The sequence below is a fragment of the Poromitra crassiceps genome (assembly GCF_964638095.1).
Source record: "Poromitra crassiceps genome assembly, chromosome: 3".
NCBI classification, from domain to species: domain Eukaryota; kingdom Metazoa; phylum Chordata; class Actinopteri; order Beryciformes; family Melamphaidae; genus Poromitra; species Poromitra crassiceps.
The window spans coordinates 71235635-71258881 of record NC_139625.1 but is presented as its reverse complement, the minus strand read 5'-3'; the positions used below and the strand labels follow the sequence as shown (position 1 = coordinate 71258881).

Genomic DNA, 23247 nt, shown 5'->3' with positions numbered 1-23247 from the left:
TTAAAGTGGGAGGCGGGCCTCCCCAGGGGGGCTCCAAACAGATTCAGGGGAGGCTCAGTGAATGGAAGTGAAAAAATATATTACATTAGTTCTCAAAAGGACAACACAAAGACATTGTAGAATAGCCTAAATAGTTCAGAGATGCAGCAGTTTTACCATTTTTGCAGAAACCAATGCCATCAGACAGACCTTTTCTATGTAGGCCTATTGGTCTCAAGTTATGTCAAATACCAATGTCAGGCTATGTTGCTTGAATTGTGAAGTTTCCATTGGATCAATAACAATCAATCCCATAGGCATCTTGGAATTGAGTGAAACTAAGCAAGTAAACTCTGGCACCTTTTCCCAGCTTTGTCTGATGGGAGGCCCACAGTGTCAAACGTTGAAAACCCCTGCACTCTATTATAGAAAATATTTGACTGTTGAACTAATGGAAGATACAGTAGTGTTTTGGAAATGAGTTTATGTTCTGAGTCAGTACATTAACTCATTTCCAAAACACTACTGTACTGACATTACTGTAGCATGGCAACCACCTAGCCATGCAAATTCACATGCATGCCAGGTAACCATTGTCATTCATGACAAGTTTTATTGAGAAGCTGCCGTTTCACCTCAATGATCGGCAATGTGTGTGAATGGTTTTAATAAAGCTGAAACACCATCACTATAAAGTCCATTTAATTAACTATTCAGCAGAAACCCAAGTGAAACTAAGTCACTGGCAGTGTAACACTTGCCTGGCCACCAGCTTTAGGACCAAACTAGTTGACGGCTCAACTTGCCAAAAGAGTTTCCCACTGGCACTTCCCATAATTACTTTACCCTTTTCTTTGCGTTTTGTTGCACCAGTGTAGTTATGATCATATGAAACTATTTTTTACCATAAAATCCAACGACTGCAACAAACCTGCCTGTAGATCATTTCTGTATTTGACAAATGAAAGTCCATCATGCATCATTCAGGGACCAGAATGTTTCATCTTGCCTCAGAGGAGTCAGAACTGCAGGGTCCAAAGTGATCACCAGCAGCTTCTAAATACTGGTCACATATGCAAGTGGCTTCACTCGGTATAAAGTTATAGCGCACACAGCTCCAAGTGGAAAGCACTGTGCGATGTGCGCGGTTGCAGCAACAAGAACAAAACGGCACTCACGAGTCAACTTTTCCAATTCACATTTTGGGCAAAGAAACGTATGTGCTTCAGCTTTGATGCTGATGATGGCTCAAGGCTGAAACGCAGAAGTTTCTCTGCCCAAAATAAACAAGAAAAAATAATTGACTCATGAGTGCCATTTTTTTTGTTCTTTCCAGATTTGCTTCACTCACCTGCCCAAAAAACAATGGTAATTATTGAATGGCAGGGAAAATTTGAACATTCACTAGCCATTTGGCCCGTGGACAACAACAAAAGGTCAGTAACCTGTTGATTTAGACACCAAAACAGACACTGGGCACATTTAACTTCTCACTACAGATTAAAAAAAGGGGAAATACTTCAAACAGAACAATTTTTTATTAATTTAATAACTTCAGATCCATCCTCACCTTACAACAAGAAGAGTGTGAGTTAGTGCTCTACAGAGTGCATTCCAGGACAGAGTCAAACATTCATTCAGACAGGGGGAGGGAGGAAGGAGAGAGTCAAGAGTCAGGACAGTTTTACTTCTGGGCGGGCATCAGGCCTTCGATGGACTGACCCTTCTCCAGCTTCTTCTCCATCTCCACCAGCAGCTTGACACCATCCGCCACCATCTGCACCAGCTCCACCTCAGAGAAGCCCAGCCGGTCAGCGTTGGAGATGTCGAACACGCCGCCAACAGCAGCTGTGTCCACGCCACCTGAGAGGCAAAACAAACGCACCTCATTAGATTCTTTTGTGATCACATGATGGTCTGGGTCTGGGGCTAGCAACCCCACTTGCTACGGACACCGCAATCGCAGTCTTCCTCTGTACGAGGAAGACTGCGTGTTGTGTGGTTGCAGCCCTATGCTCCACTTAGGAGCCTACAGGGAATAAGAAGATGATCTGGGGCAAAATTCTGCTCTAAATTTACTAACTTTCCCTAAACGATGACTGTTCCTAATGCAGAGCAACAAGTTCAAACACACAAATGTGATTTCTTAAATGTCGAGCTGCAACTAACAATAATTTTTTATTCATCATTTTCTCAAAATCATTTGGACTGTAAAATGTCAAATAATGACAAGAAAGCTACCAGAGCCCCAAGTGATTCGTACGAAATTGCTTGGTCTGACCAGCAGCCAAATTTGTATTTATTTTGGGTTTTTTTTCTTTATACTTATTCTGCTGTTCGATTAATCGTTTCAGCACTACTTGGTTAGTGATGGAAACAGGTGGATTTGTAGTACAGACAGAGTGAAAGTGAGTTTTACCGGTTCCACGCTTCTGCAGCCTCAGCCTCTTGAGGACCTCTTCGAACTTGGCGTGTTTGCTCATGTTGGGCAGCTTGACGTGCACGCCGGCACGTAGCCCGGTGCCCAGGTTAGAGGGGCAGGTCAGCACGTAGCCCAGGTGCTCATTCCACATGAGCGCGTGGCCTCGCTCCTTCAACAGGCTCTCGATCTGAACACAACACACCCATGATCAACAAGGTGTCAGTGTCGAGCTCTTGCTTCTATACATACAGTTAAAGCGATATTAACAGAATGACAAACTGATCGAGACAATCTAGCAACTGCTAAAGCGGAGTCCCTCCCAACCTAGATGAATGGGATCGGTGTGTTGCCTGTACCTTGAGGAGGCCGGTGCAGAAGCGGTTGAACACTTCCTTCATGTTGCCGCCCTTCTGCATGGAGATCACACGCAGGTGGTCTTCCTCATTGACCCACACCAGGAAGGTCTTGTTGTTGTTGTGCCTTTGGAGGAAGGAGATAATTCAAAAGAGAGATCTATTTACAAAATGCTTGATCCTATGATAAGAATGTGAAGTCAATGTGTGTGTGAGTGAGCAGAAATTGTGTTCACCCACAGCTATGCCATTTTATGTGCAATCTTTCAAGAAGTGTAATGAGGACCCCTGCAGGTAACCTAACAGAGCCAGATTGTTTAATTAGGTAATTAGGGCCGACTAAAGACAAAAATGGATAATTAGTGGCCAAAATGAGTCGACAGAGGTTCAGAACCATTGAGAGCTCAATCGTTAACTACTGATGGAGGTCACCTGAGTGGAGGAGCACAGCTGAGCGGGGAGTCAGCCAGGGAATAGACTACTTGCACAACTCCACTACTTCCTGAAATGAGTAGGGCATCTTGGTTTCCTGTCCTACACTATTGGATGAACTGATTAATGTCAGGTGTGCCTAACTGCTGCAGTCACAACAACAGTGATCAGGCACACCTGACATTAATCAGTTCATCCAATAGTGTAGGACAGGAAACCAAGATGCCCTACTCATTTCAGGAAGTAGTGGAGTTGTGCAAGTAGTCTATTGGACTATGAAAACCCTCTGGGGAGAGAGAGGAGAGGCTGCATGCCAACTCTGTGAGCGAGAGTTGACTAAATGGCCAGTGATTGTGTGCTCCAACAGGTATCAGAATCAGAACTATAATAAGAAATACTAATTTGTTTATCTACCTTTATGTATACAGTATATATATATATATATATTGTATATATAGATATAGATAGATCAGAGGAGGTTTTTCCAGTGAGGCATAGGAGGATGGTCCTCCTCTATTAGATTGGGGATTTTATATAAAAAAAATATATATTAAAAAAATATATTTTTTATTTTTATTTTTATATTTTTCATTTTTCATATTTTTTTTTATAATAAAATATCAATCAAATGTGTTTTTTCTTATGTGCAGACGCTCATTTTTTCATTCATTATATAGCTCCATGCAGACGAGTCACTCTGGCCCTGGTCCCAGCATGGGGGAGGGGATAAAAAAAACACCCGCCCTGTGGGCTTGATTTATTTGGTAATTTATATAATGAAAAAATAAGATTGGTTGAAAAAGACTTGCAATTCACAGAAAACAGTGAGAGTGATGTGTTTTCCAACGAATCAGATTGAGGAGGAGGGGAGCTCTCCCTTAGCCCGTGAAACCAGGTGAAACCCTAATTGGTTGTTGTTTGATAGATGGATTGCTTGACATTGATTGACATTCTGTATTGTCCAATGCTGAATACGTCTGAAAATCGGCAACGTTGTTCCACTGCCTGCAGTGGTCACGCTGAATCAAGGAGGTGAAATCCACTGCTTGACCTGACAGGAAGGATTTACTGAGACAAGCAGCATATATTTCCCTCTTATTTTTATTTACTTTTTTATCAATCAGTAAGTGTTCACAAGCCAGACAGTCGTTGATATTGGATTACCACCAAAACGAGTTTCGAGTTGCGAGGAGACTTGAGCTGCGCGATACGGGCTTTTTGCAATGTCAGAAAACTGGAATATTTGCAACGTCTCGACTGCAGCGTTTCCCCTACAGACAGCACGGATATTCAAGTAAGTCAATTGATTTCAAGTTATCCGAACCTTCTATTAAATTCGGCGTGGAAATGGTTCACCGAGCAGCGCTATTTTTGTCGTATTGAAGTTTCATCCTGTAAAATTACACTGTAATTTCTTATACTAAAACCCGCGAAGCTTAAATTCACACATTTTTTAACTGAATTTGGCCTGTAAATCGATAGCTGACAGCGGGCTCAATTTTAAAGCTTGAGTGGTGATCTTTATATCATATGAAAGTAGAAGAAATAAGGAATTGATTGGGATGAAGCATGTCAACCTAGGATGTCGGGAAGGGGGGGTAAATAACGCTCCAAAGTTGATAACTAAATGAGTAGTGCAGCACTGTGCACATGAAGACACACTCTCGTTCCAGATGCAATTAAGTGTAATTTAACGCTATTTGACAACAGTTTCGGCCATAGACTTTGTCAAGTATCATACAAACAGTGCAAGACAGCCATTATAAAGACAGGTTAGCTGATTGAATGGACAACACCTGTCTTGTGAAAGCACACCTGAGTGTGAGACATCATAGGATGAATCAAAACATTGATGTCACAGGTAGGCTGTATACCATAATATATCATGAATCTATGTGAATAAATAGATTTATATAAATAGTAATCACAGCCTAATGCATAGAGATAAATCCTGAAACCTTCTCGCAACAGTTCTAGCCTAAGCCAGTGGTTTTCAAAGTGGGGTCCCCAGCAAAAAGGGGGGATAATCTATTTTCACTATAATTCCATGCCATCCATAAGTAACACAATCTAAGATAGTGTAGAAGTGAGTAACTAGGCTAATTTTAACCATAACAGCACAAATAATTGACAAAAATCTCGAAATAAATATACAGTATTTACTCTGAGAAATGAAATAATGAGAAAAGGAACAATTATTGATGGTTAAAACTGAATAATGACATCACAACAGTCTAATCCTAATGCTAATTTAAAATGAGATTTGGGCGTTTTGGGCAAAAACTGCTTGTGGGTGAGAGTATCAGCAGCAGAGCACACGTCATATTTTCCCTGGGACCGCCTCAGGTGCCAGGTGCTGTTCCGTCCTGTAGTCCTCTCACTAGGTGCTAATGCAATGCTCCTCACTGGGTGGAAAGCTAAGAGGCTTGACAGCATGGGAAACATGGCAAATACACGCGCGCGTGCGTACACGTGAAAAAAAAAAGCCCAAATTTTTTTCGGCGGCGACCTTCGGTCGCCGCCGAAAAGGGGCGGCGACCTTCGGTCGCCGCACTAGCTTCCTCCCCTGGTTCCAAGCTCACCAGCCACCACTGAGATAGATATATGAAGAGTTAATTTGCAGAAACAGGTAAACACCATTCTTAAAATGAACAAACATCTGTTTGATACTCCCTGGAGTGCACATAGAAAACATTGAGGTGATTTATGTGAAAATTATCAAATGAATATGTTTTAGTTATGATTGACAATAAAAAATTCCCCCAAATAAATTAATTGCAGTATAAATACATCAATATATAAAATAAAATGATAAAAAAATCCAAACGGAGATACCTGTTTTTGCAAAATGAACTCTTCATATATATATATATATATATATATATATATATATATACTGTATATATATACTGTACACACATACATACATACATACACACACCCGGAAAACCCATTGAGGACGAATCGTCCTCAATGGTGCCGAGAATACATTTTAGTTTAGGGGTTAGGATCACATCCTCAATTTTCTATATTATTACTGCACATGGCTACTTTTTCATCAATTAATACAAGCAGTCATAAATATCAACTCTTTTTTTAGAAAGTGCTTTAAAATCTGAACGTCAGCATAAATTTTAAACAAGATTTAATGATTCATCCGTCAAAGATTCGATTCCATGTCCGCATCGCGATGAATCTTAAAAATGATTATTTTTGCACCCCTATGTATGTATGTACTGTATGTATGTATGGATGGATGGATAGATAGATAGATGGATGACTTGGCTCTCTCAGACAGCCTCTTCGACAAGTTGTGAGGTGAGGCTCCCACGCAAGACTGACCGCCCTCTCAAAACACCCCAATCGAAAACGGAATATTTCTCTGTGCCTATTTTACAATGATGAAATCATTTAGGTTACTACAATAATTAGGTCTACTTTTGATTTTGCTAATTAGGCCTACTTTTTGCTTGTTGTTTTTTTTGTTTTTTTGTGTGTGCCTTTATTAGACAGGACAGTAGGGGAGAGAGGGGATGACATGCGCCAAAGGACCTCAGGTCGGATTCGAACCTGCGTCGGCCGCGTGATCCATGATTCCGTCATTTCTTTCCGTTTCACGGAAATCATATGGCCCTACAAATATTATAGAATCCTAAAATAACTCAAACTTTTGGAAGTAACTTCACCCAGACCTAAGACAGGTGAGGAGGGTTAAAGACTGACCAGATGCCCCTGGCATCGGGCCAGTCGCGGCCCATCCCAGAGGCCAGCAGCAGAGGAGACACGGGCTTGTCGAACAAGAAGTGGTCATCGATGAGCTGCTGCTGCTCGGCGTCTGTCATGTTCTTCAGCGCGTAATACGTCCCCTTCAGGTCTCCTGACAGGGAGTCCAGAGCTGGGGGGGGATGCAAAGGGTCAAGTCCATAAATACAGTACCTCAACATTTTAAAACACTGCACATAATAGGAGCAGCATAATAAAAAACCTGCTTTGACATGTGGCAAATTCAGCACTTCCAATTGGTTTCACAGAACAAACAGGTCACAGCTTATTCCAAATCTTTTTTATTAATGCTCTAAGCTGTGTCATGCCACCTGCTGCCACTAGAGTGCAGCCTCCACTACACAATGCTGCAACAATGAATGCAACAAGCATCTTGCTGGATGTCACTGGACCATGAATTATTTGCTCATTCTAACATCGTAGTCTGATGCCACAACCTTCCCTCTATTAGAGCTCCTTTTACCAAACATGATTCAGTCAACCGTTTGCAGTGTGATGCTTCCAACTGTCTGGTCTGCAGTCTGCTGAGACAAACTAAGACTGAGGAAATTAACCTATTCTGCAAATAATAATTTGAACTGCTTCGCAAAATGTCTCTTTTACCTTTGATGGAGAGTTCCTCCACGGCGCGCCTCTCTCCACGGCTGCAGTGCGGTGGAAGGCAGAAGCCGCGGATGCTCCTGCCTGTTCGGACCCTGGAGCTCAGGACGTAGTTGGGGTCAAGGTCGTCGCCGCCCTGGGGAGGAAGGGACAAGTCAAGAGTGTTGGGTTCTACGTCTTCAGGCAGCCGACTAACAGGGCTGGTATCGCCACTGATTTCTCGAATCGATACACAATGTCCCGATTCGATATTTTAATTTAAATAGCAATTTTGTGTGGCTATGAAAGATTATCAAAGAACTAATGCTGTAAATTGTACAAGGAACCCTCTAACCTGGTGTATTATTAAAAATATCAACGTTTACGAGATGTCGTTACATTAAGAACCAAGCCATGCAAGTCGAATGGGGTTAAAGCTTCAAGCAACCACGGGAAAAGGCATTACGGTATATTAAAAGATCGATATTGGAATTTATGAATCGATATCAGTTTCTACAAATGAATACCGACTAAAGTGACCGAGTGCTGTGGGTGGTACCTTGAGGTTGGCGGGGTTGAGGTCGGTCTTGTGCTTGTCTGTGGGTTTGTATCCTCCATGTCGGTCCTGGATCACTGGGTCCAGCAGCTCCTTGAACACCTCGTAGGTCTCCTCGTCTCCGGCCACGCAGCCTACGGTCATGATGAAGGGGTGGCCTGGACAGAGTCACAGCAGGGTCAGAGAGGGGACACTGGAGCAGGACACCACACAGGGACAAACCAACAGCCTCACTTGTCAATGTACTGAATGTCACCAGATCTCTGGACAGGACCCTGTTACTGTACCAGGATTGTCAACCCATCTGAATGAAGCAGTCTATGGTGAAGCTGTACATGTCCAGGGTCAACACCTTGGCCATGTGGCAGAGAGTCATTTTTCAAGTCCAAGTCAAGTCTGAAGTCTTTGAGCTATAGATTCCAAGTCAAGTATCAGGTCACAAGTCCAAGTCAAGTCTCTAAGTCATCTTATGAATGAGCGTTCTATCATCTCCTGCCGTCTGCTTATAACACACTGCATAGCTATATCCAAGCCAGGAATTCAAAGCATGTAATGTACTTTATTAGCATCACTCATTTACCTATTAGCATACAGTATCAGCATTGAGTAGTTGACATTACTAGTAGACATTTCCTTCATGTTAATGTGGCAAAAAAAAAGCTGACAAGTCCCAAATCTCGAGTCAGAGTTGAGTCTCAAGTCTTGTGTGTCAGCTTGGTCGTCATTTCAGAGCTAAACAGTCTACAGGGTGAGGGTCAGACACCAGCTTCATCTGAGCTAAACAGACAGTCTACAGGGTGAGGAGGGCCAGGCAGCAGTTTCATCACCAGCTGTGACTGACCAGCAAACTGACATGTAGGAAAATAGTCTAAGTAGCTGGAGGATTTAGCAGCTGCCTGTTCCTGCCCTGCACACATGAGTTATGCAACAGTGATAATAGTTTCCATTTGGTGTAAAGCTGTAGGATATTGCTCTCATAATGTAGGCCCATTTCGAGGAGGATGACATGGTTTAACTCAGTGGTTCTCAATATAGGGTCCAGGGACCACCGGGGGTGTTTGAGGGCATTCCAAGTGGTCCCCAGCAAATTGATTAATTGTTACACTTCATCATTTCATTTACAAGAACAATTCGAGAATGTAGAAGCCTGACTATTTATATCATAGTTTCTCTGTTAACGGTCCACCTACAATCAGAATCAGCTTTATTGGCCAAGTATGGACACATACAAAGGAAATTGGTTCCGGTTCGCTTAACTCTCAATGTACTCTCTCACAAAAGGTGGTCATGGAATACAATACAGGTGTAGTCATGGAATTCTGGACAAAATCATATCCAATAATTAAAAAAAATGGTCCCAGAGACAAAGTCTCATCAAGTATGTGGCTCTATGTGGACTACATTTCGGGGTCCATGATATAAGGTTTGAGAACCCCTCAGCTCTCCTTGTTTCTATGGTTTATCCCACTGGCAAGGTCACAGTGCAAAGCGTTCTCCTGCTGGGAACATCAAGAACATGGAGCGGGAACGCGCCTGCTCTGACAGTGAACGCGCTCGGTCAGTCGCGCGGAACCTGCGGAACAGATGGCTTGTTGGCTCGCTTGGGTTTTTTACCTGGGTTATCTATCCCGGTTTGAATGACATCATCCAGAGTAAATCCACTGGGTGTCTCTTTGCCCCTCAGCCGCTCGTAGATAGCAGGAGTCAGGACCTTGGCCATGTGGTTGTTGTGTTTGCTGAGGTCTGGGTACTCCTGCTCGGATTCATATTTCATCTTCATCTGGTTGTGCGTGTTACCGAAAGGCATGGCTGCTCCCTGCAGGGCGGGGGATGGAGGAGAGACGGTGAAAGGCAGCCAAGCAAACCGAGACAGCAGTGCGGACACCCGGCAGTAAAACTACGTGTTAGCCGGTTGTGGTGGACATTAGAAAGCAAACGAGCGTAGATAAATAGTAAAATTATAAATAGTAAAATTATACGACACTAATCAATTCAGTGAACTAAGGGGTCTAAACGGCTGCACAAAAGCGGCATTCTAAACACACATTGCAAAAAAGATGCCATACTCTTGAATGTACTACTGTAGAGTATTTTGTGAAATGTCTCAAGTTAGCAGGAATTCCTTGGCCTATTCGGGAAGCCAAAGATAAAAATTCTCACTACTGCCTAGCTATTATTAGGGTTTTAGTCACATAAAACCCAAACCCCAGAGGATATTTGCATGAAAATAAATGGGGAAATCCAATGAAAAACCACACTTCCTACCTGTTGTCGTCTGATTTGAGGCTGACTACTACTACTAGGGGAAGATACAAAGATCCCTATTTTTCCTGTGGCCGAGGAGCACACACCCACCACCAGCGTTCAAGTAGCTCTCCGGTCAGTCTGCGGATGACTTGAGATTCTGCTTTATAGTAGACTATCTCGCTCCCCATTGGTCGGTATTTCTAGTCCATTCATTCAATTGGACGCGGTGGCATGGCTTTTGTGTGAGTTGTGGCAGAAGCAAATCAGAAAAAGATTAGATTTTAAAACGTATTGGGCGCAGGACACGTTTATTTTCTATGTGTGCTATTAATGATAACGATAATGATAATGCAAATGTATTTTCTGTTTTCAGGGAAAAGGAACCTAAAAATAATCTTTAGAATTTGTGGGATTACATAACTACGTTATCATTTGGATCCTGAGACGTTTCACTTATCAAACACGCCTCTAATGTGAAACTTTTTGATCACAGATTTACAGATCATGTGGACAAGTAACAGTCTCTTTGAATGGACCTTTGCAGATGGGAGTGGTTTGTGATGTGAACACTCTTCCGCTGTCTCTCCACTCACTTCCTCTGAAAACAACACCACGTGTGACTGACAGACAGATAGCAGTGTGGCGAGTGGAGAATGAATGGGCTTCTGTGCCCACACAACATCAACAGTCGACTTTGTTTCATCTCATTAGCTAACGTTAAGTGATACAACTTCCGCAGAAGGTAGGTTTAGGGTCGGCAACACTGACATTTGCTAAACGTTGTAGTCAACAGCACAGGCTTCAATGGCTAACGTTAGCATGCATGTTAGCTAACAGTCCCAGCCGGTGTGGAAGCAGGTTAATTTAGACGGTTTGCACAGTAACCTCTCCGTATATTGTTGGTTAAGTTACAAAATGTATCTGTAATTGCGAGGCTATGTTAAATGAGCCCAAATGATGTTGACGTTAAGTTGCTTTACTTGTTAACTAGTCTCGCTGGCCAGCCTCCTCTCCCTTCCGTCCTGAGGAGGCTGGCCAGCGAGACTACTTGTTAGCTAATGCTAATGTTAGCTAACCTACAGCCTCTCCCTAATTTCAGTGTGGTGGTTCAACCGGGTTCAACAACGTTTTTTTTTATATATAATATATATTGATGACGCACGTCTTAAAATGAATTTGATCATTTCCAGTTCTTGGATAGTTTGGGAATTTGAAATTATAATAATAAAGTAAGGACATTTTATGTTTTATGTTAGAGCCACTTTGAGTCCACAGTTTTTGTCGATGTGAAGAATAATGTTCCGATAAAGGGATGCTCTTATTACCCAGCAGCTGTCAACATGCATTATATCAAATCCAGTCAGGAACATAGGGTCTGGGAAAAATCTGGAATTTTAAAATGGAAAGCATGTAGGAACCATGGCAATCATCAAAGAACAATATTCATATATACAATGATATGATGACCTAGTTAGTTAGCAGGGGCAAGATGTCTAACCGTGTAAATCATATTGAAGACCAGACAAAATACTCAAAACAAATCAAAGTGTGGAAAAGCATGGTCTTTTTTTAAACCTGCTGATCTCTTCACCCTCTTCCCTTTTAGACCTTTGCATTTGCAGTGACCATGAGTTTTGTGGAGTATTCAGAGCTCATCCGGGAAGGGGACATCGCCATTGTCTACCTGGGCCACGAGTCCATGATGCCGGTCAAGGTGCAGCTGGGCGCCCAGACGCAGACACGCTATGGGGTCATCCGCCATTCCACGGACCTGATTGGTCAGCGCTATGGGTCAAAGGTCACCTGCAGCAAAGGTGGGTGGGTATACGTGCTGCACCCCACCCCCGAGCTGTGGACCGTCAACCTGCCGCATCGCACGCAGATCCTCTACACCACCGACATCGCCAACATCACCATGATGCTGGAGCTGAAGCCGGGGTCTGTCGTCTGCGAGTCAGGTGAGGTTTTATCGGATTTTGAGTAAAGCTGCGTTCACACCGACCTATTAAAGTTTTCCGCTGGCATCGAGTTTACATACAAAGTCAATGCAAACGAGTGATTGAGCGTATATTCGCCTGGGAGAAAAATCGATGGGCGTCTGAGCGACAGAGACAGAGCGATAGGGAGAAAATACGCCCGTCGCTCGAGATGAAATATCCCAACTCGAGCAACTGATTACGCTGGCATCAGTCGCTCGCTCTTCAACGCTGATTGGCTGCCGTGTGAGAGTGAGTCAAGGATCACACTGGCTTGGAACAAACCGCTGGTTTATTGTGTGGCAACAAACCGCATTGACAGCTGATTGACAGGCTGACAGCTGACATGAAGTGAAGTCTGTACTACCGGTATAGAGAGCTCCAGGAACGAGTCCGGAAATCATCGATGCTAACAGCCCTGGTTCTTCACAGTTTTCGCCTATGGGAGTTTTGAATGGGTTTTTGGCGCGATGCTTCTAATAATCTCTCTGGGCAACGCTGGCTTAATCAAACGCGAACCAGTGTTTAGTAACATCATCTTCACACATGAAGACCACTTTTATGAGTTTTGAAGCTTTTATGTGCCGTTAAAAGGGTGGCTAGCTAGCAAACGGCTAAATGAGACTACAATGTCGACGCGGATATTGTACGTCATCACGAGTGAACGCGGAAATTCTTTCTCTCGCAATCAATGCGTGGACGCCTATGCGACACTGTGTTCTAGTTCTTGGCGACCCACCCCCCACAGGTCCGTGACCCAAATTGGGTCCCGACCTATAGTTTGGGAAACACTGGTGTAGTGTATAATCTGTGAAGATTTTGACAGTTGTGTAGTGTATCATATCATAGGCTTAATGAGCCTAAACTCTGCAACTTTGCACATTGGTGGCTCCAAATGGCGGTGAGAGGTAACTGTTAGAAAAACTTGAACTTGAAACCCAGAAATTTCAAAATGCAGGGTGGCAGAATGGGAGTGGGCTGTGGTGGTCACAGCTGTTGTGAATTTGTGCTTGTTTATACCCAAGTGTCCATACCCGAATAGTGGAGTTTGCACACTCTTATCTATTGCAGTCCCACTTTGTGATTTAGCTTGATTTATTTTTTTCACATAAAAAATCTTGCCTACTGCAGCTTTAAAAAGTGCCAGATATAAATCTCTCTAGAACTCAAAGACCCATTTTAATTTTAGTACTCCTCAAGTATCACCGTGTCTGTCAGCATCTTGGGGTGACTGTTGATGTACATTATAAAAGATAATGGGATTATGTTGATATTTTCCAATCGTTTACTTTGGTCTTTCTTCTACTTATCCATCACTTCTTCCTCGGTTCTCCACTTCGCCCTCTTTGCCTACAGCTCCACTTCCATCTTATCCATCACTTCTTCCTCGGTTCTCCACTTCGCCCTCTTTGCCTACAGCTCCACTCTCCTCTTCCATCTTATCCATCACTTCTTCCTCGGTTCTCCACTTCGCCCTCTTTGCCTACAGCTCCACTCTCCTCTTCCATCTTATCCATCACTTCTTCCTCGGTTCTCCACTTCGCCCTCTTTGCCTCCAGCTCCACTCTCCTCTTCCATCTGATTTATTGCAATTACTCTGAGTGTATTTGTGAGTTATAGTCAGCTGTTGCATTTCCCAGCCCTAAGGCATGTGTGTGTGTGTGTGTGTGTGTGTGTGTGTGTGTGTGTGTGTCGGGGGGCGGGGGGCGGGGGGGGGGGGTCTCTGCCGCAGTGCTTCATCATGTTTAACTGCTGTGCTGTGTGCAGTCCTGCCCACCACATTATTGATGGAACCTGGGGGTCGGGTTGCTTGTGTGTGTGTGTGTGTGGGGGGGGGGGGGGGGGGGGTTGCATCTGCTTAGTCAGCAATACAGGCGTGGCGCAGACGCACACACACTCATCAGCACAATGGAGAATGCTGCAATGTCTGCATTGAAGTAGGGCTGGGTGAGAAATCAGCATTTTTAATGTCATTAAAATAAAATTTACGTAATTCCTCCACACTCAATTTGACTCAATTTGTCCACTAAGTTATCAATATAAAGTGATTTACATATTATTACACTACCTTTAATGTCATTAAAATAAAATTTACGTAATTCCTCCACACTCAATTTGACTCAATTTGTCCACTAAGTTATCAATATAAAGTGATTTACATATTATTACACTACCTGGGTGGTACACAGCGAGTTGTATTTTCAGCTCTATTTTTTTATTTACAGTAAATTATGTCGAGTTTTGCAATATATCGCAATATGTATTGTATTGCAATGTATCGTTATGCAATCGTATTCGTATCGTGACCCATGTATCGTGATACGCATCATATGCTGAGGTCCTTGCCAATACCCAGCCTTATAAATAATCATCATCAGTAATGTGAATATAATGACTAAGTGGGTAAAAACAAATAAGAGAACAGTCGCTAGAACAGTCTCGTAAGTTCCGAAAATTACATCACTTAACTGTAATACAGCCTTTAAAACCAGGAAAAAGCACTCATGCCATATCGCAATATCCAAAATCTAAGATGATGTCTAGTCACATAATATGATATTGATACTATCAATATATTGCCCACCCCTAAAACCCAGAAGAATATTGCACGTGTGGCGTTCTGGAGGGAGAGGTCTTGACTTTGCTGGTGAGCTGTGTCAACACACAGTGATTAGAGGTGATAATTTTGTTTGGTCGTTCTGTTGGGCCTGCAGGGAACACGCGGTCATATGAAGGAGTCACCTTGCTCACGGGTTCTGTTGGGCCTGCAGGGAACACGCGGTCGTATGAAGGAGTCACCTTGCTCACGGGTTCTGTTGGGTCTGCAGGAAACACGCGGTCATATGAAGGAGTCACCTTGCTCACCGGTTCTGTTGGGCCTGCAGGGAACACGCGGTCATATGAAGGAGTCACCTTGCTCACGGGTTCTGTTGGGTCTGCAGGAAACACGCGGTCATATGAAGGAGTCACCTTGCTCACCGGTTCTGTTGGGCCTGCAGGGAACACGCGGTCATATGAAGGAGTCACCTTGCTCACCGGTTCTGTTGGGCCTGCAGGGAACACGCGGTCATATGAAGGAGTCACCTTGCTCACCGGTTCTGTTGGGTCTGCAGGAAACACGCGGTCGTATGAAGGAGTCACCTTGCTCACGGGTTCTGTTGGGCCTGCAGGGAACACGCGGTCATATGAAGGAGTCACCTTGCTCACGGGTTCTGTTGGGTCTGCAGGAAACACGCAGTCATATGGAGGGGTCACCTTGCTCACGGGTTCTGTTGGGTCTGCAGGAAACATGCGGTCGTATGGAGGAGTCACCTTGGGGTTCTGTTGGGCCTGCAGGGAACACGCGGTCATATGGAGGAGTCACCTTGCTCACGGGTTCTGTTGGGTCTGCAGGAAACACGCGGTCGTATGGAGGAGTCACCTTGGGGTTCTGTTGGGCCTGCAGGAAACATGCGGTCGTATGGAGGAGTCACCTTGGGGTTCTGTTGGGCCTGCAGGGAACATGCGGTCGTATTTATAGATTTATGTTGTCTTTCCTCCCCTCTTTCCACCTGTGTTGCTTCCATGGGTTGCTTCACAGTGCGGTTAGACCGCTGCATTGGTTTTGATTCATCGGGCCAAAGTTGGATCAGATATCTGTCTTATCAATCTACTGCTCATATGATGGAGGTTCCTCTTCTCTTTTTTTTGTTCAGTTTTATTCAATTGTGATTTATTTTTCTTAATTAACTCTTCGTTTAAAGTCTAAAGCTCCTTACACATCGGGAGAGTTTTTTCCGTGCGATTAATTTGCACATCAATAATAATTTCAGAAGCTCAAGCTATATCAGTCAATGCAACCGTGCATACAGTACCAACGGTGAAGTTTCGCTGAATGTTATTGCGGTGTTTATTTTTTCAGACCAAGGTCGATTGTTCAGAAATTTGCTTCCGACGTGTACACATCTGTTGCTGTGATTGACAGGTGGGTCAAAATTAGCATCACAATTTCGTGCTGTATATTCACATCGCTCGGTGTGTAACAGCCTTAATGCAGTGATTCTCATCCTTTTTCCTATCAAGGACCCCTAATCTAGTCCACTCCACAATAGTGCCATAGACACAGATTTTGTCTGTGAAATATGCCAACATTTCTATTCTTAGATATGATGTCCAGAATTCCATGGCTGTCTGTATTAACACGTTCACTGCCATTGACGAGATATCTCGGCTTACAGAATCCAACGGTTGACTGCCAATGACGAGATATCTCGGCTTTTTTTTTTTTTTTTGACGGTGGGACGTGGATCAACGCTCCCCACGTCTCCTATAAAAATATTGGAGCCACCGAACGTGTACAACCCATTCCACCGACCCACTAAGTGGCGACAGTGTTCTCCAGACTAGAGGAAGGCAAGCAAAAAGCAGTGTGAGGAAGCCATTCTCATGAAAATGGATTGGCGAAAACGCTTTCACTTTCGCGCTTGGGAGCTGGCGGTGGGGTTTTGCAAATTTGCATAATAGATTACGGGTGGAACACACTTTGAAACACGCAGCATAAATAAGACCAGAATCGCAAAAGCTTCATCAAAGCTCTCAACACAAACCCCAAGAAACGAGCGAGCCCATATCCAGACTTGCCCAGCGGCCGCCAGCAGACAGGCACAGCAGCAGCAAAGCAGTGAGCCTGGTGACGCGAGGTTACAGCAGCAACAGAAACGAGCTTGTGACACGCCCGCTGCAGCCAAGAAGAACACACACGGAGGGAGGAGTTTGAAGGAGAGGGGTGTTTCCTGCTGTTATGGAGGAAATTACTGTTCAAAACTATTGTTTAGATGTCTGACGTCTTACTGATGCCAAAAATGAATGGTTAAAGTGACTGTTCTATCGAATTTCACAAAAAGCCGTTTATCTCAGAATAAATTTTCAGATGCTGAAACCATGCTGTATTCAACTGCTAATGCTTACATAACTACTACCGTAAATTTCGGACTATAAGCCGCTGCTTTTTCCCCGTTTTTTGGCCCTGCGGCTTATATAACGGTGCGGCTTATCTATGGATTTTATCAGCTAACGGCCGCTCGGGGACCTCCAAAATCTATGGATGTTGGTATGAGGCAGAACGAGAGCAAGACAGACATTACGAGAGCGAGACCCTGATTGGATGATGTTGCAAAAAATGTGCCTCGCGACCTGATTGGAGCACTGTGCCACTACGCTCTCTCAGCCACTACAGTAAAACACCCTCCCTCCTCCCTCGCTCCGGGGGGAAAATGGCAGCAATTGAGCCTGAAAGACAGTCTGAATGAAATTGAATGTAACATTCCCAATTCTATGTATTACATTCTAAAAAACTAACGGCAACATTTTGGAAGGCTAAGCCACACAACTAGCTCGTTGTAATCTAACATCATGCTTCAAAAGATGGAGAACTGGCTGTGTTACGACGATGGCGGCGAGAAGAAGAAGGAAAGAAGGAAATCGAGCAGAAGCACGTAACCTTGGCATCAGGGTGTTGACACAGAGAGCAGACGGCCGAGGTGTGTCCACCGTTCAGATCCGACTGAAGGCCAAAACAGTCGCCACCGAAATGAAAATTGAACATTTTAGAGGTGGACCATCCTGGTGTTTCAGATTTATGAGACGAAAGGGACTGTCCGTCAGGGCGCGGACGACTGTGTGTCAGCAACTCCCTCCCGACTACCAGGAGAAAATTACAAACTTCGGCGAATTCACACAAAGAAAGATCAAGGAATATTCCATCGGACCGGAGCAGATCATAAATATGGATGAAGTGCCTTTGACGTTCGACCTGCCTCTCACTAGGACTGTTAACAAGAAAGGTGAATCGTCCATCACGTTGAGAACCACAGGTCACGAGAGAACGAATTTCACTTGTGTTCTTGGCTGCACAGCATCTGGAGTAAAGCTCCCGCCGATGGTGATTTTTAAGCGTCTCACAATGCCAAAAGAAAAGATCCCCAGCGGGATATGCTTGTTTTGTTGAAATGTTAATAAATGGGAGCTTCCCCAAACAGCCATCTCTTTCCCGACAATCCCCTCTGTGCACGAACCCTTACATATGGTAATTAAACATCAAAACACCCGCGGCTTATAGTCCGGTGCGGCTTATATATGTAACAAACAGGCAATTTTGCTGCTGCGGCTTATACTCGGGTGCGCCTTATAGTGCGGAAATTACGGTAACTCTACAAACTAACTCTTTTAGACAGAGAAAGCACACATTCTATTAGTTCTTTTGAGATATTGTGTGTTCACAAAATCCTAACAGAAACGAATCCTCGGCTCTTGAAAGATGAGCCAGAATCCTCAAAAAAAAACCTTGGCAGAAGCTGTATTGAAAAACGGCTGGCAGTGAATGTGTTAAGAGAACAGGTATATAGGGAACATATAGAGAGAGGTATATAGACCATATAGAGAGGTATAGACCATATAGAGAGTAGGGATGGGCATCGAATTTCGAATTTTCGAATAATCGTTGTTATTATCAAGGTCGACTTTTATTATTGAAAGTCGAAATTCGAAGAAAAAAAAATGTTTTTTTTTTTGTTTGTTTTTTTTGTGAGTGAAATGTTGCATTGTCTCCCCTGATTCTAAGTACGGTATAGTCGAATCGCTTGGTTTGAGCAAGTAAAACAATTTTTATAAGCATTTTAAGCAAGGTTTATGTAAAAATGAATGGCGGATGAAATCCCATGAAGAGGGAGAGGGGGTGACTTTGGCACCCCTTTGGCACTCAGACCTGAGCCTACTAAATATTTAATGAACCACTCATGATTGTCAAAACTGTTTTTTATTTTCGAAAATGTCAATGTCATGTAACATGTTCTTTACTTCAGTGGTGCAATGCTTGTTTGAGCTAAAAATCCACAGCAGAAGCTTTTTCTATGAATTAATAAAGCCTAAAGCTTAATTTATACTTATTAGAAAGTGTCGCTCAGCACATGGTCGCAGACGAAAAATAAAGTATCGCTCATGTTGCTGCATTTATGCTTCTCTCCTCGGCTCACCGGTCACGTGACACTATAGACAGAGGGAGGCAGAGAACTAGTGCAGACAGCCAAGAGAGGGAATGCTGTCAGTGAACCCACGTCGGAGGCAAGATGTAACTGCAGCCGCATATAACGACACACAACTCACCTCCTCTCTCTCTGGGAAGTTGGTCACGGTGTTCTTTGTGATTTTCACGAAGTCATACATCAAGGACATGCTGATACAAATAGCGGGGATTTCACGTTCATTAATTTCATGATAACTAAAACAAGGAAGTCAAGCACGTGCCCGTCTATATAGCCAATCACACTTGCGCGACATTATGTGACGTAGTTAGCGACACTAGACATTTCACTAGGTAGCAGACACTGCTCGCCGACACTTGAAAGTGTCGACTCAAGTCCTCATTTCTGTCGGCGACCGTTTCAAAAGTGTCAGCAGACTAAGCATAAATTGGGCTTTAGACTTAGAATCAGGGGAGACAATGCAACATTTCACTCACAAAAAAAAAAAGAAAGAAAACATTTATTTTATTTTTTTACTTTTTTTTTTTTTTTCGAATTTCGATTAAAAGTCGACTTTGGCCAGCAAATTTCGAATAGTGTTTTTGCTAGAAATGCCCATCCCTAACAGAGAGGTATATAGACCATATAGAGAGGTATATCGACCATATAAAACACGATTTCAGATGGACAAGCCCGTCTTTTATTGTCACACGAACACTTCAACACATGCATGCGGCCACAAACACACACTCATGCTGACGGTGGCCGGTGAAATTTGTCCTCTGCATTTGACCCATCCAGGCTTGTCCTTTTCCTCCAGGGGGCAGGCCAGGAGCAGTGGTCCCTTTTTCTTTCCAGCGCCCGGGGACCAACTTCGGATGTTGTCGTCACTGGTCGGATGACGATCTTCTGCATGTTTTTAGTGGGGGGTTATGTACGGAGGAACCCCCTGGGGAGCATGGGGAGAACATGCAAACTCCACACAGAAAGGCCCTTTCGACGAGATAGCCCACCTGGGCAGTAGGCACTGAAGATATGGGGGGGTCACAACTCCAGCGTCCCAGGCGAGAATCGAACTCAGGACCTTCTAGCTGTGAGGCGACAGCGCTACCGACTGCGCCACCACTATATACACTATATACACCACTATAGACCATATAGAGAGGTATATAGAGACCAGTGAAACTATGTTTCAAAAAGTAATTATTCTACATTCTCTAATTCTCTAATTGTATCAACTTCTTGTAAATTAAATAATGGTGAAGTTTAATAGGGGCGGCACGGTTAGCACTGTCGCCTCACAGCAAGAAGGTTGTGGGTTCGAACCCCGGTCCGTCCCTCTGTGGAGTTTGCATGTTCTCCTCATCGTGGAGTGGGTTTCCTCTGGGTACTCCGGTTTCCTCCCACCTTCAAAGATGTTAATAGGGGGCGTGGGGCTAGCAACCCCTCCCCATAAAAACCCACTTGCTACAGAAACCGCTATCGAAGGCTTCCTCATATGCACCAAGCCCGTTGGTGTAGTGAGCTCCACTTGGGAGCCTACAGGGAAGAAGAAGTTTCATAATTCATCAGTTTGCTGGAAACCCCCTCAAGGACCCCTGGTGGTCGCCGGACCCCACGTTGGACTGGCCTAATGTATTTCCATCATTCCCATGTCCTGTATGCTCTAAATGCAGTTTCAGTCTTTTCCTCCATGGCAAGAATCTAAAATGGGTGAAACACTGTAGTGTGTGTGTAGTGTGTATGTAGTGTGTGTGTAGTGTGTGTATACTTGTCATTTTTTGGAAAAATGCAGAAGAGAAAGCAGGGATGACACACTGCAGCCTCGCCCCCCCCTCCCCCCTCATTCTCCTCATGCTGCTGTATCACTTCCTCGTACAGCGGCTGACTTGACGTCTTATTCTGTGAACAGATTAGAAACCCTGATAGGAGCTCAGGGCTGCCTTGACCATTTGCATCAGAGCAAAGCTCGCATTGAGCTTGCCTTAGTAGTCGCTTGGCAAGGCTACTGAGAATCAAGAGCTTTCCGGTGGTGGAAGGGGATTTGGCGATGTTGCTTTGAGCGTGGACCCCATTTACACCTGGCATTAAAATTTATTTTTGGGGTGATCAGTAAAAACATTACAAAAGTGTAGGCTACTACTGTATTAGTACTGACTGAATAAATACGGGGGGAAATGTTTATGTTGAAATATATATATATTTTTTTATGTTAAAATAAATATACCAAGTAGTTATATAAGCTCTCTGGTTGTATTGGTTTGCCTTGCCACGCACGCAAAAAAATAAATAAAATAAAAATTAATTCAGGGACACATTGTGACCACATTGAACACAAGTGTAATACAATTCATTCTCAATCCACATACAACAGTCACCATTTATCTGCTGCTCTATGCTATGGAGCTTACCTGTTCTGATCGCAATCGGATCGCAATGTGGACACTGGAGACACATATTAATACCAGGTGCAAATGTAATCAGGTTTATGTGGTCAAGCACTATCCGATTGCAATCTGATCACCCAAAACATTTTAATGCCAGGTGTAAACGGGTGTTTGGTTTTGACCACCAGCAAGTGTCTGAAACATAGTCTGAACACATCGTCTCCACTGATTTGGGGGAAAAGAAGTGTCAGAATATTCAGAAGATATGTGGCTTCGGAGAATGAGCCGAATATTTACTTTAATGAATATGGGGGCTAAGGGATCTGTCATAATCTGAGATCACGTTGACTTTTCTCATTGACTCCAATAGACTCAGACCTGTTGAAAATCTTAGTGGCCGTGGCCGTGGAAAGCCATGAGCAAAACCCGCGTGCCAAAATGACAGGAAGTGAGTTGAGGTTGGTTCGCCTTGCTTGAAATCCCATCGTCTTTGGTTAAAATCTCTGTGAAAGCCTGAACTAAAAACCCTGTTGCACCCTGGGAAAAACCTGTACTAAACCCTGTTGCGTCCTGGGAAAGTCCAAACAAATGATAAGCTGTGCCATGGCTCATTACACATGACCATGGACAAGAGCTGAGAAGGGAGACCAAGGCCCAAACCCAGCACCATACTCACGGCCTCATGGAATTCGAGCCGTGTTCTCAATTAAAATCTGGGACAGTTGAGGGTCGTCCCAGTGAAAAAACTAAGCCCTCAACGGGTCTGATGCGAGCGGTCCCAGTGAAAAAACTAAGTGCATGAGACTCTGATACAAGCGTTGAGGGCCGTCCCAGTGAAAAAACTGTAAGTGCATGAGACTCTGATACAAGCGTTGATGGCCGTCCCAGTGAAAAAACTAAGTGCGTGAGGCTCTGATGCGAGCATTGAGGGCCGTCCCAGTGAAAAAACTAAGTGTGTGAGGCTCTGATGCGAGCATTGAGGGCCGTCCCAGTGAAAAAACTAAGTGTGTGAGGCTCTGATGCGAGCATTGAGGGCCGTCCCAGTGAAAAAACTAAGTGTGTGAGGCTCTGATGCAAGCGTTGAGGGCCGTCCCAGTGAAAAAACTAAGTGCATGAGACTCTGATACAAGCATTGAGGGCCGTCCCAGTGAAAAAACTAATTGTGTGAGGCTCTGATGCGAGCGTTGAGGGCCGTCCCAGTGAAAAAACTAAGTGCGTGAGGCTCTGATGCGAGCATTGAGGGCCGTCCCAGTGAAAAAACTAAGTGTGTGAGGCTCTGATGCGAGCGTTGAGGGCCGTCCCAGTGAAAAAACTAAGTGCGTGAGGCTCTGATGCGAGCATTGAGGGCCGTCCCAGTGAAAAAACTAAGTGTGTGAGGCTCTGATGCGAGCGTTGAGGGCCGTCCCAGTGAAAAAACTAAGTGTGTGAGGCTCTGATGCGAGCGTTGAGGGCCGTCCCAGTGAAAAAACTAAGTGCGTGAGGCTCTGATGCGAGCATTGAGGGCCGTCCCAGTGAAAAAACTAAGTGCGTGAGGC

At 44.1% G+C, this 23247-nt stretch overlaps 2 protein-coding genes across 2 annotated transcripts in view; one reads left to right on the top strand and one right to left on the bottom strand.

Moving 5' to 3' along the window:
* Nucleotides 1–1498: 1498 nt before the first annotated feature.
* ckba (creatine kinase, brain a) lies at nucleotides 1499–10484 on the bottom strand. The gene is made up of 8 exons (XM_083634142.1): nucleotides 10370–10484; nucleotides 9719–9920; nucleotides 8108–8262; nucleotides 7573–7705; nucleotides 6910–7081; nucleotides 2758–2881; nucleotides 2399–2588; nucleotides 1499–1842 (listed from the first exon to the last, which is right to left on the bottom strand). Exons 2-8 carry the CDS (start codon nucleotides 9909–9911, stop codon nucleotides 1664–1666), a joined length of 1146 nt encoding a protein of 381 aa, XP_083490268.1. The 5' UTR covers nucleotides 9912–9920; nucleotides 10370–10484; the 3' UTR covers nucleotides 1499–1663.
* A 478-nt stretch (nucleotides 10485–10962) lies between these two features.
* Nucleotides 10963–23247, top strand: part of trmt61a (tRNA methyltransferase 61A) — a 38983-nt gene continuing 26698 nt past the window's right edge. The window contains exons 1-2 of the mRNA XM_083632768.1: nucleotides 10963–11093; nucleotides 11958–12309. Coding sequence (XP_083488894.1) covers nucleotides 11979–12309 — 331 coding nt within the window. The 5' untranslated portion in view covers nucleotides 10963–11093; nucleotides 11958–11978. The remainder of the gene's footprint in view (nucleotides 11094–11957; nucleotides 12310–23247) is intronic.

Bases quoted from the DNA above. Each gene is read 5' to 3' on its own strand.
- ckba (XM_083634142.1), bottom strand. From the start codon at position 9,911: ATGCCTTTCGGTAACACGCACAACCAGATGAAGATGAAATATGAATCC. The intron at 8,263-9,718 runs GTAAAAAACCCA...GACTCTGTCCAG, and splicing joins AACCGGGATAGATAACCCAG to GCCACCCCTTCATCATGACC. The intron at 1,843-2,398 runs GTAAAACTCACT...TTTGCCTCTCAG, and splicing joins GCTGCAGAAGCGTGGAACCG to GTGGCGTGGACACAGCTGCT.